General features: G+C 35.2%; 2 protein-coding genes across 2 annotated transcripts in view; one reads left to right on the top strand and one right to left on the bottom strand.

Moving 5' to 3' along the window:
* The window catches only part of MAGE (necdin, MAGE family member), a 41,100-nt gene extending 27,749 nt beyond the window's left edge, over nt 1-13,351 (top strand). Inside the window, exons 4-6 of the mRNA XM_089101740.1 lie at nt 207-280; nt 9,953-10,081; nt 12,897-13,351. Of these exons, the coding sequence (XP_088957866.1) occupies nt 207-280; nt 9,953-10,081; nt 12,897-12,986 (293 nt within the window). The 3' untranslated portion in view covers nt 12,987-13,351. The remainder of the gene's footprint in view (nt 1-206; nt 281-9,952; nt 10,082-12,896) is intronic.
* A 329-nt stretch (nt 13,352-13,680) lies between these two features.
* LOC148943446 (protein obstructor-E-like) overlaps nt 13,681-20,535 on the bottom strand; it is a 32,710-nt gene continuing 25,855 nt past the window's right edge. The window contains exon 7 of the mRNA XM_089101139.1: nt 13,681-14,192. Within this exon, the coding sequence (XP_088957265.1) occupies nt 14,162-14,192 (31 nt within the window). The 3' untranslated portion in view covers nt 13,681-14,161. The remainder of the gene's footprint in view (nt 14,193-20,535) is intronic.

The following is a 20,535-nucleotide window of genomic DNA, read 5'->3' as shown; positions in this document are numbered from 1 at the left end:
CGTGCGGCTACGTAATTCACTTTTGCTGAGCTTCTATACCAGCCTTTCATTTGTTTGTGCGTTTTATGATGATAACTCTGTCCGAATTTTCTCTTGATGACAAAGTTTGATTCCTTACTCATTAGTTTAAGCCTGAAATTTATCCTATAAAAATAAATAGTTTATTGCTTTATTTCAACCTTTTGAATGATGTTTGTACATTTCAGATGTTCTGTTCAAAAGTGTGGAATGGCTGGGACTGAAAGGGTTTTTATCTCAGTATCAGAATGTCATTTCTGATGTGAGTATTTTCTAGATCATCTTCCAAACTAGGTTATTCCCCTGTCCCCTCCGTTGTCTCTGTATCGTTCTCTCTCTCTCTCTCTTTCTTTCTTTCTTTCTTTTTTCTCTCTCTCTTTGTCACTCTCTCCCCTTTTCTCTCTCTCTCCTTCGCTTTTTGAGCTTGGAAAATCTACAAAGATATAAGATATAGGTAATTAGGGATAGATCATGAAAAATGGGCAAATTTGTCGAAAAACATAAGCCGAAGGTTCGTTTGCAGGGAGGGGAGGTTCTAGGTATGTGTCTAATTTTGATCTTGCATTCAAAGCTCTAGTTCTTGACTAAAAAGGGCAAAATAATCTTTGGAGTGGAATTTAGCCCCCTTCTGGAGTAATTTAGTAAAATTAAAAGGTTAGTAAAATTTAGTAAAATTAAAAATTTTCGTACGATTCGTAAGAGGTAAAAAAAAATGCACATAAACAATTTTTTGATGCGTTTTTTATACCCCCCCCCCCCTTGATTGGAAAACAGTAGTCTAAATGCGCCCCTTATTGTATTTTAACCAATTTCCTTATTCCATAGGAAATATAGTTGATCTCCCTACCACTAAAAGTGATTGAGATTTGCCTTGTCACAAATTAAGATGCTGGATGTTATTCTGAGGCATATTAAAATGACGTATGTAAAATAAGAGCACATTACGCTATCTTGTCTTAAATCTTGAACTTGAGAAAATTATTGGTAAGATAGGTACTGCCTATGCTGGCTTCATGTCCAAACTGCATGGCATTACCTAAATGTTGGGCCTCTATGACTCCAACTTGGTCTCTTAGGCCAGTCCTGGACAGTGGTGGATCCAGGGGGGCGAGGGGCGCCCCCCTCCCTAGTGTGGTCTAGAGTAGTGTAATTTACTTAATTAATTTAAGTTTGCGTTAATTAAACTTGCTCCTAACGCAAGTTAATCGGATCAACCTATTTTGTCCCCCCCCCCACATTTTTTTTTATCGGATCAACCCATTTATGCCCCCTCCCCCTAAAAAAACCTGGATCCGCCCCTGGTCCTGGATCAACCATCATTCGTCTGAGAATAACAGCAATTAGAACAAAAAAGAGATATGAAGGGGTGGGGGGCATATGACAGACCCTTTAATAAGAAAGAATCTGAGAACGTTTGAACTGGTGGCTTGTAAATTATACAGGATTTTTGGGGTTCTACAGGCTTGGGACCTTAAGGAATATAAAATTTGTACTACAAATTGCTTTGATTTTAACCCCATCTTTGACCCCCGGGTTGGAAAAGAAAATAGAAAGTGTAACGAGTGTTGCTTTAGCACTACTTACGTATTTTTCTATGATTAGTAGAGTTATGTAGAGTTATTAGTAGTTGTTAGTTATTAGTAGAATTATTAGTAGTAAGTTATGTTTATTAGCCTTTCACACTTAACAATTCCTTTCTCCCGAACAAATAAATTTTCAAATGGGGATAAATCCATTTATTTAGACAAAAAAAAGTTCAGATATTTCGATCAAATATACAGCGACCGTCATCAGTATTTCTACTGATGACGGTCGCTGTATATGTGATCGAAACATCTCGACTTTTGTACCTGTTTTTTCACTCTCTAAATAAATAGATCTATCCTCATTTGAAAGTTTATTTGTTCGTCATAGAACGGCAGTGTGGCCTAAGAAAAGAATACCTTTCTCCCTGGACTAAGTCAACGAAACTACGATAGTCTTCATCTAAAATCATTACAAGTAAACTATTCAAAACCAAAAATGTGGAATGGAGATTCAAACTCGGATAAAATACGAAGGGCTTTATGGGAAAATATTATTAATTTGTTTTCAAAATGTATTCATTGCTTCTCCGAGTGTCCAATTTTGTTGCTGCTGTGTTGGCCTTTCCAAAACATAACGTAAGCTTATATACCGTAAAAACGCTATAGAGCATGAGTGGGAGAATGTGGATTACCCATAAGGTTGGTTTGAATGTCCCCTCCCCCTGGAAATACCTAACAGAAAATCGTAAAAGTGCCGACAAATTCCAAGATTTTGGCCTTGAGTTTCGAAAAAAATTCGTTTCTTTTGTTCTATTTTTAAGCATATAATTTTTTTTTTCGCCAGAAGTTTATCTTACAGTGTAATTCTTATACTACTTTGTAAATAGATTTTACAGCAGCTGGAATAGATTTTATATCCTTTTAGACTGAATGCAGTTATTCTGAGAATTATTAAATATTATCCTGAGTTCCAAATTTTAAAATGAAGACTATTCTGAAAACAGAACACTTGAGATTCTACACATGGTTAGTTCCAAGATCCCCAAATAAAGACAATAAACCTGTAATAAGAATTTGGTTTTTCTATGACTTGATTTGGAAAAAGGAAACTGGTCTGAATAGCATTATTATTTGAACCTGCTGTTTTTTTTGTTTTCTACTAGCAAATCTTTTTCTACTTTTTTTGGCTGTTATGTTTTGAATAGCAGCAGTGGCTAACCTTCTTGTTCGGGCCTCCCCTAGTTTTATTCAGTTTGTTCTCTGACCTGTTGTAAATCAAACCCATTAACAAGTCTGTAATTATATAGGAAGCTACAGTAATGGCAGTGGCTAAGTACGGTTCCGAAGCCTGGGGGCTTAAAAAGACGGAGATGCTAGATGTTTTCCAGAGAAATTTTCTACGGATTGTTATGGGTACTTGACTGATCTGCAGTATGCAGTAAGGTGTACGAAAAATTTGAACCTATCCTGCTTTCTAGGGCTATAATTAGAGAAAGGTTGAGATGGCTAGGATAAGATCTGGGGATAAACGATGACAGATTTCTAAACTTCTTCGTTACATTGTCATAGTTGTATAGTGTTCTTTTGCTTCTTTTTGTAGCTTTCTGTCATTTTCTTTTTATATGAGGACAAGATTTCAATAAATTATACTAATAATTGGTGGTTTTCTAGGTGTAAACTAAACATTTACACGAAGAAGCTGCTCTAAGAACTAAAGCTACCTTTACAGCAAAGACCTTGAACACCATCTCTTTACACAAACGATATCTAATATTATTCAATTTAAAGAAAAAACGCTATAAAAAAAACCTTCAAAGAGGAGTTAAGACCAATAATAAGGCATAAAACGAGTAGAACTGAAGTCATGCATAGTCGAAGCAAAATAATCTGTAAAATTCCAAACAAAGGTGGGGCTAATAACCCCACAAACCCTGAAAGGCCAGACTGTCATTTGCATTTTGTAGAAAACATTCATGTATTTTGAATAGTGTCTTTATTTATCATTTAATAAAAAAGTAGATTTTATTACCAAAGTTAGTCAAGTTTACGGGACGGTAAAAGCGGTTTTCTTGAATAAATTCATTGAAGGCTTTCAATATAGCTTTACTATTAGAAAAATGTAATATATTTGACCAAGCCTTTTCCTTTTGATTCCATTTAATTTAGTTGATTGGAAACTGATTCGTGAATAAAACCCTTAGAATGGCGATACTAATATATTTGGAGCAACCTGTTTGCTTGCTGAAGCAATATTTTGAATTGGTAAAAAAACAAATGATTCTCCAATTGATTTTCTATGTAATTGAAGTGAACTTTTGTTTAAAAGAAAGATAGTATTGCCAATACAAGGATATACATGGGTTGTTTGGGGACAGTTTTGGGCTGAGGTGGGAGGCATAAAAGCTGTTGAGCAAACGGAAAGAAGACTATAGCATGGTCATCAGGAGCGGGTAGGAGACAGTTCTATGATAGATTTGCTGTCGTTTGCTATGTTTGCAGAAGAAAGGCGGGTGAAAAGTCACCAAAATATAAGCCGAAAAATATGACACTAAATAGCTTAAGAAGGTATAGCTTTTCTTTTAAGGTTTAGTCGTCTTTGGGAATAAGATACTTTTAAAACTTGAATAATTATCAACCAAACGCATTGTAAAATTTAATTAGCTTTGCTCATTTATTTCGGCGGTTGAACGTGGCCATGGTGATGAAAATTGGATACTGCCTTAGAAAGTTCATAATTCAGAAACCACCAAAATAAAAATAGTTAAAATTCGTTGTTTCCATGCATGAATAAAACTAAGATGGGCACAAGGGGCAAAAATAAAATTTGTTCCCAAGTTCTTGTTGCCTTAAAAATTCTTGTTTACCATTGTTTTCCATTTTAAAAAATGACAGATATGGATTAGAATTCATGCCAAAATTGCAAGGGAGAGCGGTCTACGCTTTTTTATGCGGGGGACAGAGAAACAGTTGTCGTGGCTTGCTATAAAATGACTCAATACTTGATAGTGCTGAGATTTGCCGGGAATTAGGAAGACAGAGGCCTATAATTTGCTAAAACAAGATCCCTGAAGTGACAGTCCGGGTTAAAGCAGTCTTTTAAGTTTCACAGTTCAGAAGTTCAGAGTAGACCCCGGCGCCGCGCCGATGAGGGAAGACCGGTGGCGACGGGGCCAAAAACAGCACGCCGCGCCGCCGGCGTGATCAATGTTGACCGCAAACATTAATGTTTTCATCAGTCTTTCTCAAATCAATCTAAATTAACAACAGATTCGAGCCTATTCATGAGTTAAAAAATTCACAAGTCGCTGGCTGGAAACTGGTCTTCTTCGTTATTCATCAAGAGAAGTAGAAATGTGGAAGAAACGAAATGGTTGTGGCGTTTCAGTACCCTTGCATAATACGAGTAGTTGAAGTATCTATTAGTTATGTACTCTTAACATAAACAATTATCAAAATTAATAGTTTTTTCATCGAGCAATACTGCATACAAAACTTCAAATACCGCATCACAAAATTCGTCAGTTATCTTGGTAAAAATTTGAATATAACTTTGAACTTAGAAGCTTAATTTTTTCATAATGCCCTTTGCCTATATCTGTTTTGTCACCTTTAAAACATTTGAAATGTGCGACTGCGTTATTGATTGTTGTTTTGCTCTTTTGGATTCATAAAAAGACTTCTAGTATTAAAATCTGGTTTTTAATTACAATTTAAGAAAAATGCATTTTAAAGTTTTTTGGCTTCTTTATAGAATATATGTCATGTAGGCTAAGGCTGAACTGCTGCTTTTTTATTGCTTTTGGCTGCTTTTTCGGATATTATTCGTTTTTTTGGGGGGGGGGATTCATTCCAAATTATAAATTGATAAATATCTAATATCAGTCAAATTATAAACTGCATCTAAAAGGAGTAAATCAAATTGAAGAATACATAATGAACACTTGACATGAGAACACTTCAATTACAATGAAGCAAAAAACACTTAATAGTTTATTCGGTATGAAGAAAAATTATATGCCAGCTATTTTCTGGTTAAAAATGAAAAGCTCACTCGTTTTAAATGTAATTAAATGAAATAATATGCAGACTGAAGTAGCTCCAGGAAGTTGTTGAGATTTTCATCCTAGTTCGTCACTTTTAATCCAAGCAAAATGTTAGGACGCTTAGTATCAATTATTGAGTTTAAGCTTTGATTTCCAAATGCTCACAAAAATTACCAAATTTTAAGAAGTCGCAACAATAATTCGCATACTGTCAGATAATTCAAAGACCTTTCTCTGATCCTTACTGAGACTCAAAACTTCTGCTGTGGACGTATCCATGGAAATTGTCAAAGAGTGTCCCTTGGAAAAGGCATGCAAGTGGAGTTAGGGGCATTTAGCCTTTTTAGCTTTTTTCCATAGATCTGAAAAAGGTGTTATGATTTTACGAATTCTACATTTGCTATAATTGTGCATATTTTTGGTCATCATTTGTGGGGTGATCGATTTTTTTTAAACCACTGTAGATACGTAAGAACGTTGCAACATCTAGTACCCTGAGGTCATAAGACTGTCAAAGACCTTGAACCTCCCAAATTGAAAGCTTTTATTATGACCTGGCCTTTTAATGTAACTTGGGCACTGGACAAAGGCCGCCATTGTCACTCGAGCGCAACGTTAGGTAGGGATGTCGATATCGCTTTCGTCACACCCATTCGCTTTAGTGTGAATCTGCCTGGTACTTATGAATGAATGTTTTCAAATTAAACCCGTTTCATCAATAAGAAAAAAAACGGGTTGGACGCATATGTCCCTTTCCCTTTGGACGTTAAGACCATGCAAGTGCTGTATCAAGTATGACTCACGAAATTTTTTTTAATTTTTGTCAACTTTTCAACTTTTTGGCATCACTGCTTTCAATAAAAAAAAATCAAGGTACTATCACTTAAATATAATAACTCCCTATGTCCCCCCCCCTATGGATACTATCTTGATAGGATACCATCTCTGCTTTAAATAAAAAAATAATTAACTTATTGGCACCCCTGCTTTCAAAAAAAATCGAGGTATTAAATATGATAGCTCACTACCCCTCCCCCTCTGGATACCACCTTGATAAAATGCCGTCTCTGCTTTAAATTAAAAAAAAAATTACTTTTGGGATCCCTGCTTTCAATAAAAAATTTCGAGATATTATCATTTAAATGTAATACCCCCTACCCTCCCCCCCCTCTGGATACCACCTTGATCAAGATACCGTCTCAGCTTTCATTAGAAAAATAAGTTACTTAATAATTAACTAGGTCTCTATATGGTTCAAACAAACTCGCAAAATAACGTTAAACAGCTTCGTGTTCCTTGAAAAAAATTGATGGTATGAGTAAAGGGGTACAAAGACAACAACAAAAACGTCGAAATTATTCAGATATCCCTCAAATTATTGGAAAACTGAGTCATAGATTCGCCGTGGCATTCAATAAGATCCAAAGAAACTAATTAAAAAGGAGCACACACAAAAGCCAAATTAGGTCAGTAGCCTATGAGAAATCGCAAAATACCCAAGACAACGAACAAGTCTTAATGGGGGGCCCTGGGTCTATAAAAATATTTCAACGGTTACCCAGGGAATTTGATATAATTTTCTTCTGTCTCCACTTTAGATGAAAAAAATAATTATCCTTTTGGCATCCCTGCTTTCAATAAAAAAAATAAGGTCTTATCACTTAAAAATGATATGACCCGATCCCCCCCCCTATAGGCAAAAATTTACATTTTATTTATGAGTCATATTTTTGGGGTAGCTCCCGAACAATTGAGTCTTAAAAATTCAGGCGTTCTAAAATTGAGTATTAAACATTAAGAAAATCTTATCTAAAAACAAAAAAAACAAAAAAAAAAAATCTGCAAAGTTACAATTCAGCTGTAGAAACAATCTGTCTGCTGTCAATTTCAAAATCCAACTGAAGGCTGAAGCTGTATAGTAGTGAATTCGTTCTATAATTCTATTCAACTTGAAAATAAAATTCTTTACTACGAACGATGTTAGAAATAGCGATTGGGAAACTACATTCGAAATGATTTAAACGAAATGATTCGAAATGATTCGTTTTTGTCAACATATGAAGAACTGTGTATATTGCAAAATTTGCAATTGCATATTGCATCTGTCTGGTTTTTATGCAAAGTAAAAAAAAAGAGACGAAAATTAATGAACAAGAGAGTAGTGAAGAATTATGGTATGCAAAGTAATATTTGGCAGGGAAAATCACTGGTGATAAATTGTTAGGGGTGGCACCGTGATTGCGTGATTTTCGGGGATTCGGGGAACCAAATTTTTTTTCGGCTTGACGCATAGATTTTGGGGGAAATACCCCAAAATTCGGGGATAGTGCAAGCCCTGCTTGATTTCTAATCTGGAAAATCGAAATACTAAACCACACGAGAAGGAAAAGCTCCGACTTTGCGGTTGACGCAATAAAGAATTGCCGCAAAATTAATTTAAAGTCGACCGAACGCCGCCGCCTCTGTCGGCGGCGGCGTGCCTTTGGCGCGCCGGCGGCTTTACGACACTTTGGTGGCGTTCGAGCGGGCCTCTCGTCGGCGGCGTTCGGTTGATCCGCAGGCGCGGCGCCGGGGTCTAGTTCAGAGGATCTCTGGAGGTTCGAATATTTGAAGTCTGCTTTTACCTTCAGCCAAAAAAAGCCAGCAGTCTTAAAGTTGCTTGGAGGAAATCTGCCTGACTCTTGATTTGCACTCGTTAAATTTATAGAGAAAGTCTCTTTGACTGTACGTATTAGTCTGCTTGTATTTAAGGAGAACACCTATAAAAGTCCGACCCTTTGCTCTAAGGTTCTTGTCACGCAAGTAGCAAGGGAATTGGAGAATTTTGGAAAATGGTTGGAGAAGGAGCTTACGTTTCTGTAAGTCATTATTCTATTCTCCCAAAGGGCCTTTCCATTGGGTTTCAAGCCCATTAGGGGGAAAAAGAGAAGGTGCCTACCTTTTTCTTAGAAGTTGGTGATGATTCGAGTTTCCAATCATATGGGTTGAAATCTTTGTGTGATTCAGGCAAAGACAAGGAGTGACACGCCTAACTTTCTGTAAAAATTATGTGGCAGGTTGTGTTTTTTTTTTTTGGGGGGGGGGGGATAGAGGGGCCAATGGCAAATTTTGGGTTCTCCAATCACATATATTAAATGGTTTCAGGTGATTTCAGTTGAAGGAATGTGTCACACTGATAGAAATTATTCGAGGAGGGTGGGTGTTGGATTGATCACAGGTATCTCTGGCCCTCTAATCATATAGTTTGGAAATCCTTTCGTAACGCCAGTGCAAACAAGGTTCAAAATGCATATATTTTTGCCAATCAAATCGAAAAACAGGTTTTTCAAATGCATGAAAAGAGCAAAATTAAAACTTAAAATGAACAAAAATATTCCGTTTCGAAATCATCAATTCTTTGCTCAACTAAATTCTATGCTCTAGAGACTGAATCTGACTTCTCAAAATGTCAACAAAAATTGTACTTTTTGGGACTTCCAATTATACTGGAACGTAATTGAGTTGTAAATGTGCGAAATTATCAGTTTCGTGTCAACAACAGTCTTTTGTTTTGCGCCGGCTAATTGAACAACTTTTCTTCGACCTTTTTTTACAAAACTTGAATAAGGTCAGTACGAATCTCGTCCACCTCCGCTTGTGCGGAAACAAGTTGACTGTAGAGAGCTGAGGCATCGCTCGAAACAGTAGCTGTTTTACTTGACACTTTCCCATATCTTTTCCTGACAAATTCAAGTTAAGTATCTGGATTGCTCTCATATTCCCGAAAGAGGTGATTCAAGTCCTTCAGCGTTCGCTTTGAAACGTTGGCGTAGTTATCTTCGAAAGATACAAGATTCGCAGGTATCAATACTTGAAAATCATGAGATCCATAGCAAAAAGTGGTGACCTGAAGTATGAATCCTATCGATTTGATAACATTAACGATACCGACTGGCCAAGGTAGAAATCCTTTGAACTTGGCCAAAGATAAAATCTCCCTTCTTGAACTTTGCGATTATGAAAACAATGATCCAAAAAATATATAAAAATGATCCAAAAAGACAAAAAGAAACCTATCTTTGCGTGGGCAGGCCCTCGAAATACGGTGGTGATACCGTTATTAGAATGGATCGCAAAGCCTACTAATTTATTGACCGTATTCAGAAATTCGTAACGAACTTGTCCAAATAAAATAGTCCTGTTTTACAGACAATATAACCAGATTTTTTTTTTTTTTTGAATAGTATCAGTGATTGAACTTACTATATTATCCGTTTTATTTTTGCTAATCTTTTTGCCATGGAATATTTATCCACTGTTTTTGATTGTTCTTGCGGTTTCTCTTTGCTGAGCGGTAATTGAATTTTCATAATTTTTTCCCCACAGGAATTATGTCGAAGTCAATACCTAGTTCGTGAGGTATCCACCGGAGATAGGTCAGGAGTGTTTTACCGATGGGGTCTTCGTGCTGAATGTGAAATATCAAAGGCAGAAATTCTAAAATATGTCTCTGGTGTAAGTTTTCTTTTTTCAATTCAGATAAGTTGTGACTAAGGTGATAAATTGCCTCAAGCGTAAACATTGCAAACATACACTTTACATTATGTTCAATGCTATGGTTATTCCGTTTCAATTTTTTTTTCCGCCAGTCAATAGTTTTTTTTTTTTTTTTTTTTTTACGATGGTCGAGTTGCCGGGAAATGAAAGTTCTAACATGACAAATCGATTTTAATGATCTAAAACAGGAGATTTTTAGCCTCTTTCTCATCTTTCTTCGAAAAAAAGGCCCCTAGCGTCTTTCTCGTCTCTCTTCTAAAAAGCGGCCTTGAGCCTCTGTCGCATCTGTCAGTTAGAAAGAGACCACTCACCTCTTTTTGATATTTCTTCGAGAAAGAGGGCTTTCGCCTCGTTCTCGTCTTTCTTCGGGGAAGCGGCCTTTAGCCTCTTTCGCATCTTTCTTAAAGAAAGAGGCCTCTAGCCTCTTTCTCATCTTTCTTTGAAAAAGGGACCCCTAACCTCTTTCTCATATCTCTTTGAGAAAGAGGGCTATAGCCTCTTTCTTGTCTTTCTTTGAAAAAGAGGGCTCTAGCCTCTTTCGATTATGTCTTTTAGAAAGGGAAATCTCGCGTCTTTTTCTTCTCTCTTTGAGAAAGAGGCCTCTCGCCTCTTTCTCATCTTTCTTTGAGAAAGAGGCCTCTAGCCTCTTTCTCATCTTTCTTTGAGAAAGAGGCCTCTAGCCTCTTTCTCATCTTTCTTTGAGAAAGAGGCCTCTAGCCTCTTTCTCATCTTTAAAAACGGTGCTATATTATGCAGATTAAGCCTTACAGTAAACCTAAATGTCATTGTTCTCTCTTTATTCATAAACCAATAAAAGTTGTTTGTATATCTATTGATCAGTTGTCAGCTAATGATGACATGAATACTGCAGTGACCACCTAGGCTGTTCATCACTTATCATCCGAAAATGGTCATTTTAATAAAGAATGTCTATATTGTCGCAGCAAAGTGGCGTTTTATGTGAGTTTGTTTCACGAAACATAAATTTCTACCCATAAATGGGTCGGAATGGCGGGGAATACAAATTCTAGTAGATCCAATCGATTTTCCGTGGTCTAAAACTCCAAACAGAAGCTTTTTCTGTTTGAAAGAACCCCCCCCATCGAACACTCAAACGTTGAAGAGCGGCAGTAATTTTAAAGCTGCTGCCCGCGATGGATTTGACTTCATAGTTCCTTCGTAAAGTATTATGCTGCCGTATGGTCCATTTTGGAGTAATTTCCGGAGTGGAAAGGGTGAGAAGAATAACGAAAGCACTTTTGGTACCTCCATGGTAGAACATCCTTAACTGAAGGTTTATAGCACCTCCTCTTGTCTAATTCTACCCCTCCCTCCTTTAGTAAGTGAAAACTAAAATAAACGCGCTGTGCAAAAAAACTGCCTTATGAATAAAATATTATTTATTTGCTTCCATTTTTAATATAATGAAGGGATTTTTTATGTGCAATTTCTTAAAAGTAACGATAGTGACATACCCCTCAGACTGTTTATTTAGGTGACGAAATTGAACACATCGTTTGCGGAAATCTAAGGGATGTCAGAAGTAAAGCCCATATCTAACGCCTTAAAAAAAATTATATTGGCTTCTTTAGTTTCAACACCCAATTTAAAAAAAAAGGTCTTGTTCAAAGAGTATGGATAGCTTATAAGAGTGGAAACTATTGCTAGTCTTTAAAAAAAAGCATGTAGCGTTTGGTTACACTTGTTTTTTTTTAACTGTAATAATAAGAATGATTAATTTAATTGGCGTGATTCGTAAAATTAGGGTAGTAATAAGTATCTGATCTCAGTTTCTGACAGAAAAATGACAACAGGGTATGAAAAAATGCCAAGTGTTACCACACAATAGATGGCGTTAATAGTTTTTATTTCTTCTGTCGACAGTATTGCCAATTTCTGCCCTTGTTAAGTTACCCATACTCTATAGTCTTGTTTTAAATTTTATTTGTGTATATGAAAAAAAAATAAAGCGAAAGTTCATTTGAAAAAAAAGAAGTTTTTCTATTGGAAGTAAAGAGCTAAATTGAAACTTAAAACGAATGAGAATTATTGCTTCGCTGATAGCGCAAGATATATCTTCAAAATTCGATAAAATTGATAAAAGTCTATAAAAACATTGGATAGACTTGTAGTCTTATCCAATGTTTAGAATTCTAAAAGCTGCGATTTTGTAAAAACTGAGATTGCTTGAGTTCTTTAGTCATAATTGTATGCTAAAAGATATCGATATAATGATCGCTGAAAGACTATTGAGAAAGATTACGAAAAGATTTTTTCCTTAAGAAAAAGTTTTTTTTCGCAAATAATACGGCTTTTCGAAATTACATTTTGTATTATGACATAGCGCTTCCAACATTTTAGCCTATTTTTGTGAAATTACAAGGAATTCTAATCGTGTGATAAGGTTAATGAAAAAGGAATATGAAATTTACTGTTCGTATTTTTGGACTGAAAAGGGCCAATGTTATTGAAACTACCTTTAATGCATTTATGGCACATTTTACAGTTGTAGAAGTGATCAATGCTATTTTTTATTGAAGTTTTGTTGTACTCTAATGTTTAAAACGGTCTCTGATGTAAACTTTGTCTTTGTAAAAAAAAGTGGGACATAGTTTAAAACCTCATTATTCTAAAGCCATTTCAAGGCTAGTTACTAAATTTTGGTTAGTTAAAAACCTCAATAGCATGTGCGAGTCCTGTAATTGCAGGATCAGTTTCTGCACGCTCTTCACTTTTCTCTTCTCTTCACTTTTCTCTTCACTTATCTTTACAGGCTCTGAATAAGCCATTGAGGTCTTTCATCGAACAGTCCGATCAAGTTGAAATTCAATCGGAGAAGTGGAGAAATTTATCTACATTGTAAAATTTGTCTTTTTTGTTTTTTTCCCTTTAATTTGGAAATTGTCGTTAATCTAAGTTTTTACATTATACCAGCTCTATTCTATTTTCTTAGAACCTTAATTGGGAGGATTCAAGTTAGGCTCAAGCGAGATTATAGAAATAATAATACATTGCAAAATCTTTAAATGAAATGAAAATATAGAATTGTATGTCAACAGATAGTAATTTTAATAACAAACTAGTATTGACAAATAAAACAAACAAAGAAAATACCATAAAAGGGAACCTCTATTAATGTATTTTAATTATTTATTTTATTTTTTTTTCACTTTCTATTGATAAAGACTTGTTTTTGCTTACAGTTTCTTCTTATTATTTAGCTGATTTTCTTCATTAATGCTTTTATTCCGTTTTAAATATTGTGATTTTTTTATTTATTTTATAAACGGAAAGGCAGTGTGGCTTAAGAATAACAATAGTTGCATATTCTTATTTTACAACTTTGCCAGGCCTTCGCAGAGCTGTTAAAAAAAATGTTGAGTTATCTGGACTTCTGGAATTGTTCTAGTCCGTTGTAATGCTCGTAAAAGATGATGAGAGTTGACATAGTATTGGTCTCATGAAATTGTGGATTAGAAGGTCTTTAAATGTTTTGAGAACATAAATGTTACAAGGGTGCCAATGGCCCCCCCCCGCCAGCTATCTTTTGAAAATTTGTTTTTTAGGATTCTGGTTGAAAAAAAAATCGAAAAAAGCCAAATTCCCCCTCTTCCCCATTAGATTTTGAAAAATACACTTTTCTCTCCTCATAAACAAGAGTCATTGCCCCTCTCCTTGCATTTTTACAAATTGGCGTCTGGGGAAGGTCAAACCCTAGAATAGTTTTAATTAATAGTGTGTAAGAGGGCAAGCGATTAACGGGACACATTAGACTAGGCTGTAATGAGGCTAGGAGAATGATAGAAAATCATTTGGAACTTTGCTGAAGTAGGCACGTTCACATTCTCTCTTTTTGGGAATTAGTATGAAGGTTCTTTTCGTTTTAACGAAGAAATAATGACCCCTAGGCCCAGTTTTTAAACTAATTTGAAGTAGCAAATAAAAGAATTTAATTAGATGATAATATGAATAGATAATTTTGTCCTCTAAAAAAACTTTCAACACAAATTTCTTGTTTTTGTTTCTTTTCGTTCTTTCTCAATCCCTCTTTGGCTTGTAGTAGTCCTCGCTAAAAAAAAGAAAAAAAAATAACTCATGAAAAACGAGGGGAAGAAGAAGATGAAATAAAAGCGTAGCCACCCTCTTTGGCTTGTAGTAAAAAAAGGAAAAAAATAACTTATGAAAAACGAGGGGAAGAAGAAGACGAAATAAAAGCGTAGACACCCTCTTTGGCTTGTTGTAGTCCTCGCTAAAAAAAAGAAAAAAAAATAACTCATGAAAAACGAGGGGAAGAAGAAGACGAAATAAAAGCGTAGCCACCCTCTTTGGCTTGTTGTAGTCCTCGCTAAAAAAAAAAGGAAAAAAAAATAACTCATGAAAAACGAGGGGAAGAAGAAGACGAATTAAAAGCGTACAAAGCACAGCAACTGCCAGTGTTTTAATTGGGATGCCCTTTTAATTGGGACTACTTGTATTAGTCCTTGCTAAAAAGAAGAAGAAAAAGTTAACACATGAAATACCAGGCGAAGAAGAAGACAAAATAAAGGCGTACAGAGAAAAGTGATTGGGATGTTTTGATTGGGATGCACTTTTTTTTAATTCGCCTGTAAAACTAAATTTCTGTTGTTGCAATTCTTCCGTCAAAAAAGGTGCAAAATTTACACATTTACATAAAAAAGAATAAGAAATGAAAAAGTTCAAAGCACCTGCCGGTACAAAAAAGTACACACACAAAAGGCAAGGGTATTTGATTGATATACACTTTTTCTAATCAATTATACAATTTATTTTATTAATTTTTTTTCGTTTCTACTAAAAGAAAATGATAAACTAACATATATACATAAAAAGACGATAAAAAAAAAATATATGAAACGGTAAAGAGCAGAATGGCAGCCAGTTTTTAGGTTAGAAAAGTTTTAGACTGAAAAAAGTGTTTTTTATTTCTGTATTTTATGATGGTGTTTTGTTTAATATCCTTTTATGTTTACTGACACCTTACAGTTGAAGATTGATTATTTGAAAATTTACAGAGGTGGACAGGGGTATTACTGCCCCCCCCCCCCTCCCCCGAGATCTCTTCCTCCTTTCTATATTTAGGAAAATACCTAATCGTGTGTATTTTTAATCGAGAAATGGGTTTCTTTTGCTATTTTCACTTAAAAATAGAAAACGAAAAATCTCCCCCTTCCCCCTTAAATTATGAAAAATACGTCCCCCCCCCTGGTTTCCGTGTTTTGATACTACTGGATTCTTGAGCCATATTGCTTTTATGTGACAAAATTAGCTTAAAACTTCAAAGGTAAAATAAATAAATTAGTTTCTGTAACTTCTAGATAGGAAAATATCAAATGGGAGGATTAAAAAATACTTCTTCTCAAGTACCAGAAATTTGTAGCAGGGTATATGAACTACCCATAAGTCCTTTCACCCCAGTTCTTCTAAAAGTGTACATGGCTATCTTTGTAATATTGAATTATCTCATTCAGCGTAATGAGATAATTCAATATCGTAATGAGATAATTCAGACATCGTAATTCTATGGCATCTATGGTTTGACATATCTGATTAAAAATAGATGGCATTTTTTTCCAAGGAAGATGATTGTTTTTCTGCTACAATAAAAAAGCGAGTTTCTTCAAAACGGTTGAAAATTGATGAGAAAACATATTATGATTAGATACGATTGATGACTTTATGAAAATGCTGATTACCCGAATAATGAGTACATATTCGAGTTACCCAGAAATCGGGAGAGGTTGTTTAAGCATCTATGCGCTATTTTTTGTGTTATTCAAAAATGTTTTATAACTCAGAAATAAAAATTTTGTGAAGTTTTCCATTTAGTGATAGATATAGCATGATTATCAACTTTCTATATGGACTTTGTTGATATATTTGTTTTGCTGACATTATAATAAAAGCAATATAACTTTCACGAATATTCTGTTGTTTGAAGAATTTCGCAGAAGAAATTCTCCAGATTTTTTTTTTTTTTAGTATTTGGAGAAATTCTCAAAATTTCTAATTTCTATAGTTCTCCAACTATATTTGTTGATGCAGTTGTTTAGTTGACCTTCGAGCGAATTAACCGCTCATGTATTTTGCGATCCTCTTTTCTCCCTTGAACTTTATATGAAGCCTTTAATTAGAATTCTGCACAGACATCGTCAAATTTTAATTGTGTCTCGGGGTTGGACAAAGATATTATACAGTGTTTTGTCTTAATGTCTTATTGCCATGGTAATGCAAGTAATCGTCGGGTTATGAACTTTTTTCTTTTAGAAATATCGTCGATTTTCGGTATGCCATCTAAATGTTATAGTGAGACTTCTAAAAAGGCCATTAGATAGCATTGTTGGAACGTTGCTGGAAAAGACGTACATAGTCAAGGAGGCACACTTGTGCCTCTATAAAGAGGCGACCCACCACAATGTTAAGCGATTTCAGGTCCTAGAGGTCACAGAGAGACGGCGGTGATCGCATTTTGTAGCCCAAACTCAAACTAAGAAACGTGCAAAATTTCATCCTCCTCCGACTTTCATGGGGTAAACTGGGCCGGAAGTTTCGACCCTCCCACCACATCCCCCCTTTAACGTTGTCCGATTCGGCTGAAATTTAGAGGTTAAGCTTTCCTAGGGCCCGGGAGCTTATCCTCGAAATTTCAGTTCAATCTGATCACTTCTTCCCTGTTTTCAAAAAACCAAATATAGCCACTTAAAATTCATCATCATTTCTTTTTTTTTCTTATCCACGCCTACAGGCCAGAGTTGGCAACTGATCCGGGTGAATGAGGACTCCTTCGAAGCAGAATTCGGCCTGTTAGGGCCTTTTGATATTTTCAGACCGAAAAAATTATCCCCCGAATTTACATTTACGAAAAACCTCGTTTTCCTATAATAGCCCATGTTAATTTTTCCCACCACAACCCCCCTTTAACGTTGTCTGATCGGGCTAAAATTTAGAGGATAAGCTTTCCTGGGGCCTGGGAGCCCATCCTCGAAATTTCAGCTCAATCTGATCACTCCTTTCCTGTTTTCCAAAAACCAAATATCAAGTTTTGTGGGAATTTGCTTGCGTCGAAAATAGATTCCATTCACTAAAAAACAATTACAATTGTGTCTCTTTAGTCTTGCGGTTGATACTCCAGACTGTCAGGCGGAAAACCGGGGTTCGATTCACCGTCAGAGCAAATTTTTTATATACTGAATTTAAACTTTAAAAAAGAAACTCAGTTTCTTTTTTAAATTATTTGAAAAAAATTACGTTTTCTAAAGAGTTAAAGAGGCTGAGTTACAAGGTCAACCCTTAAAACGTACAGGGATTAGGAGGCACAGTTGGGGGTTCTGTTAAAGAGGCTGAGTCACAAGTTCGAACCTTAAAACGTACAGGGATTAGGAGGCACCCTGTACGACGTGATTTGAGTATTCAGGAATTAAAAGCTTTAACACAAGAATGTTCAAGCGCGGGGGATTTGCGGGGTGACACCCCCCCCACTTCAACTCCTGACACGATCAGCTAACAGTTAGTCAAGCAATAATAAGTAATAAACTGTACAAAAACGTGCAGAAATTATTTGAAAAAAACTACGTTTTCTAAAGAGTTAAAGAGGCTGAGTTACAAGGTCGAACCTTAAAACGTACAGGGATTAGGAGGCACAGTTGGGGGGCTGCCGCCCCCAAACCCCCGCTTTCGCAGCCTTTAAATAAAAAAAAGTTTTTTAAACTGAAAGTAAGGAGCGACATTAAATCTTAAAACGAACAGAAATTATTCCGTATATGAAAGAGGCTGTGCCCTCCTCAACGCCTCGCTCTTTACGCTAAAGTTTTTATTGTTTAAAAAAAAGAGTTGTGGGAAAGTCAAACTTTAGCGTAAAGAGCGAGGCGTTGAGGAGGGCACAGCCTCTTTCATATACGGAATAATTTCTGTTCGTTTTAAGGTTCGACCTTTTAACTCAGCCTCTTTAACTCTTTAGAAAACGTAGTTTTTTGCAAATAATCACATGAAGAAACTTCCTCTTACATTAATTCTACCGCTTTCAAAAGAGGAAAACTCGAGCTTTTAATTTCCGATTGAATTAGCCCCCTCTTCAGTTTTTGTGGACACCCCTTCTATGCAAAATGACACGTAAAAATATATGGAAAACACTGTGCTCTTTGCTAAGTGCTCCGAAATAGAGAAACTTAATAAATAAGCTGAAATTATTTCTCCAAATCCTTGTGTTACTTAATAAACCAAGCCATAATGCACATTACTTATAAAATGATGAAAGTTGACATAGCAATCGTCCCATGAAATTGTTGATTAGAAGGCCTTTAAATATCTAAAGGACATTAAGGTCACAAGGGTGCCAATTGCCCCCCCCCCCCACCTCACCTATCTTTTCAAAAATTTGTTTTTTTAGCATCCTCGTTGAAAAAAAACCAATGCCACCCCCCCCCCCCATTAGATTTAAAAAAATACATTTTGCATCCTCATAAAAAAAAATCTTTGCCTTCTTACAATATTACGAATTGGCGTCCCTGAAAGATCAAACCTTAGAATAGCTTTACCAAACAGTGAGTAAGAGGCAAGTGATTAACGGGACACATTAGTCTAGGCTGTAATGAAGCTAGGAGAATTATCGAGAATCTTTGGGAACTTTGCTGAAGCAGGCACGTTCATATTCTCTTTGTTTTTGGGAATGAGTATGAAGGTTCTTTTCGTTTTAACCTAAGAAACAATTACCCCTAGGCCTAGTTTTCAAACTATTTTGAAGTACAAAAGACTTTAATTATAGGAAAACATGAATAGATAGTTATTGTTCTCTAGAAAAATATCAACACGAATTTCTTGTTTTTGTTTCTTCTCGTTCTTTCTCAATCCCTCTTTGGCTTGTAGTATTCCTTGCTAAAAAGAAGAAAAATAGCTCATGAAAAACGAGCGGGAGAAGAAGACGAAATAAAAGCGTACAGAGCACAGCGACTGCCAGTGTTTTAATTGGGATGCCCTTTTTTCTATTTGCCTGTAAAATTAAATTTGTTGTTTTTGCCATTCAGGCATAAAAAAGTGCAAAATTTACACAAAAAAAGAAGAAGAAATGAAAAAGTTCAAAGCAGTGACTGCCAGTACAAAAATGTATGTAAAGAAGAAAAAAATAACTCTAAAATAACAAAATAACTAAAAGAATAAAAATAGCTCATGAAAAACGAGCAGGAGAAGAAGACGAAATAAAAGCGTACAAAGCACAGCGAATGCCAGTGTTTTAATTGGGATGCCCTTTTTTCTATTTGCCTGTAAAATTAAATTTGTTGTTTTTGCCATTCAGGCATAAAAAAGTGCAAAATTTACACAAAAAAAGAAGAAGAAATGAAAAAGTTCAAAGCAGTGACTGCCAGTACAAAAATGTATGTAAAGAAGAAAAAAATAACTCTAAAATAACAAAATAACTAAAAGAATAAAAATAGCTCATGAAAAACGAGCAGGAGAAGAAGACGAAATAAAAGCGTACAAAGCACAGCGAATGCCAGTGTTTTAATTGGGATGCCCTTTTTTCTATTTGCCTGTAAAATTAAATTTGTTGTTTTTGCCATTCAGGCATAAAAAAGTGCAAAATTTACACTTACACAAAAAAAGAAGAAGAAATGAAAAAGTTCAAAGCAGTGACTGCCAGTACAAAAATGCTAGTACACACAAAAAGAACAAAGGGTATTTGATTGGTATACACTTTTTTTTATTCTACTATACAATTTACTTTTTTGTTCATTACCACTAAAAGAAAATTATAAATTAACTTATAATTAATATAGAATTTTACATTAACTTATAAATTAATCAATTATTATTATAAATTAACTTATAAAATTATAATTAACACATTTACATAGAAAGACAATAAAAAAAGAATATGAAACCGATATAGAGCTGATTGGCTGCCAGTATTTAGATTAAGATAAACTTTTCTGGAGTAATCCCCGAGATGCCCCTAGATTCCGGGAAATACCTTATTATTGTTTCTTTCGGTATTTTCGGTTAAAATTTGAAAAAAAAAAGAAAATCAACCCCCCCCCCTCTTAGATTTTAAATACGTTTAGATTGAAATAAGCTTCCCCCTTCCTAATTCCCGTGACTTGACGCCACTGGATATTCTGAACTATATTGCTTTTATGTGACAAGATTAGCTTAAAACTTCAGAGGAAAAAGAAAAATTTAATTTTTGTAACTTCTGATGGGAAAATTAAAAATGCTTCTATTAAAAGTGTACAGGGTGATCCCTGTAATTTGTGATTTGACTCATTCCTCCGACATAGTAATTTTGTGGCATCTACGGTTTGGCATGTCTGATTAAAAATAGACGGACCTTTCTCAGGAGATGATCTTGTTTTTCTGCTATAATAAGAAAATGAGTTTCTTGAAAACGGTTTTAAATTGCT

This window comes from Artemia sp. Qi Xiang Cuo, chromosome 15 (assembly GCF_049724085.1).
Source record: "Artemia sp. Qi Xiang Cuo chromosome 15, ASM4972408v1, whole genome shotgun sequence".
NCBI lineage: Eukaryota > Metazoa > Arthropoda > Branchiopoda > Anostraca > Artemiidae > Artemia > Artemia sp. Qi Xiang Cuo.
This window is presented reverse-complemented; position numbering and strand designations above follow the sequence as displayed.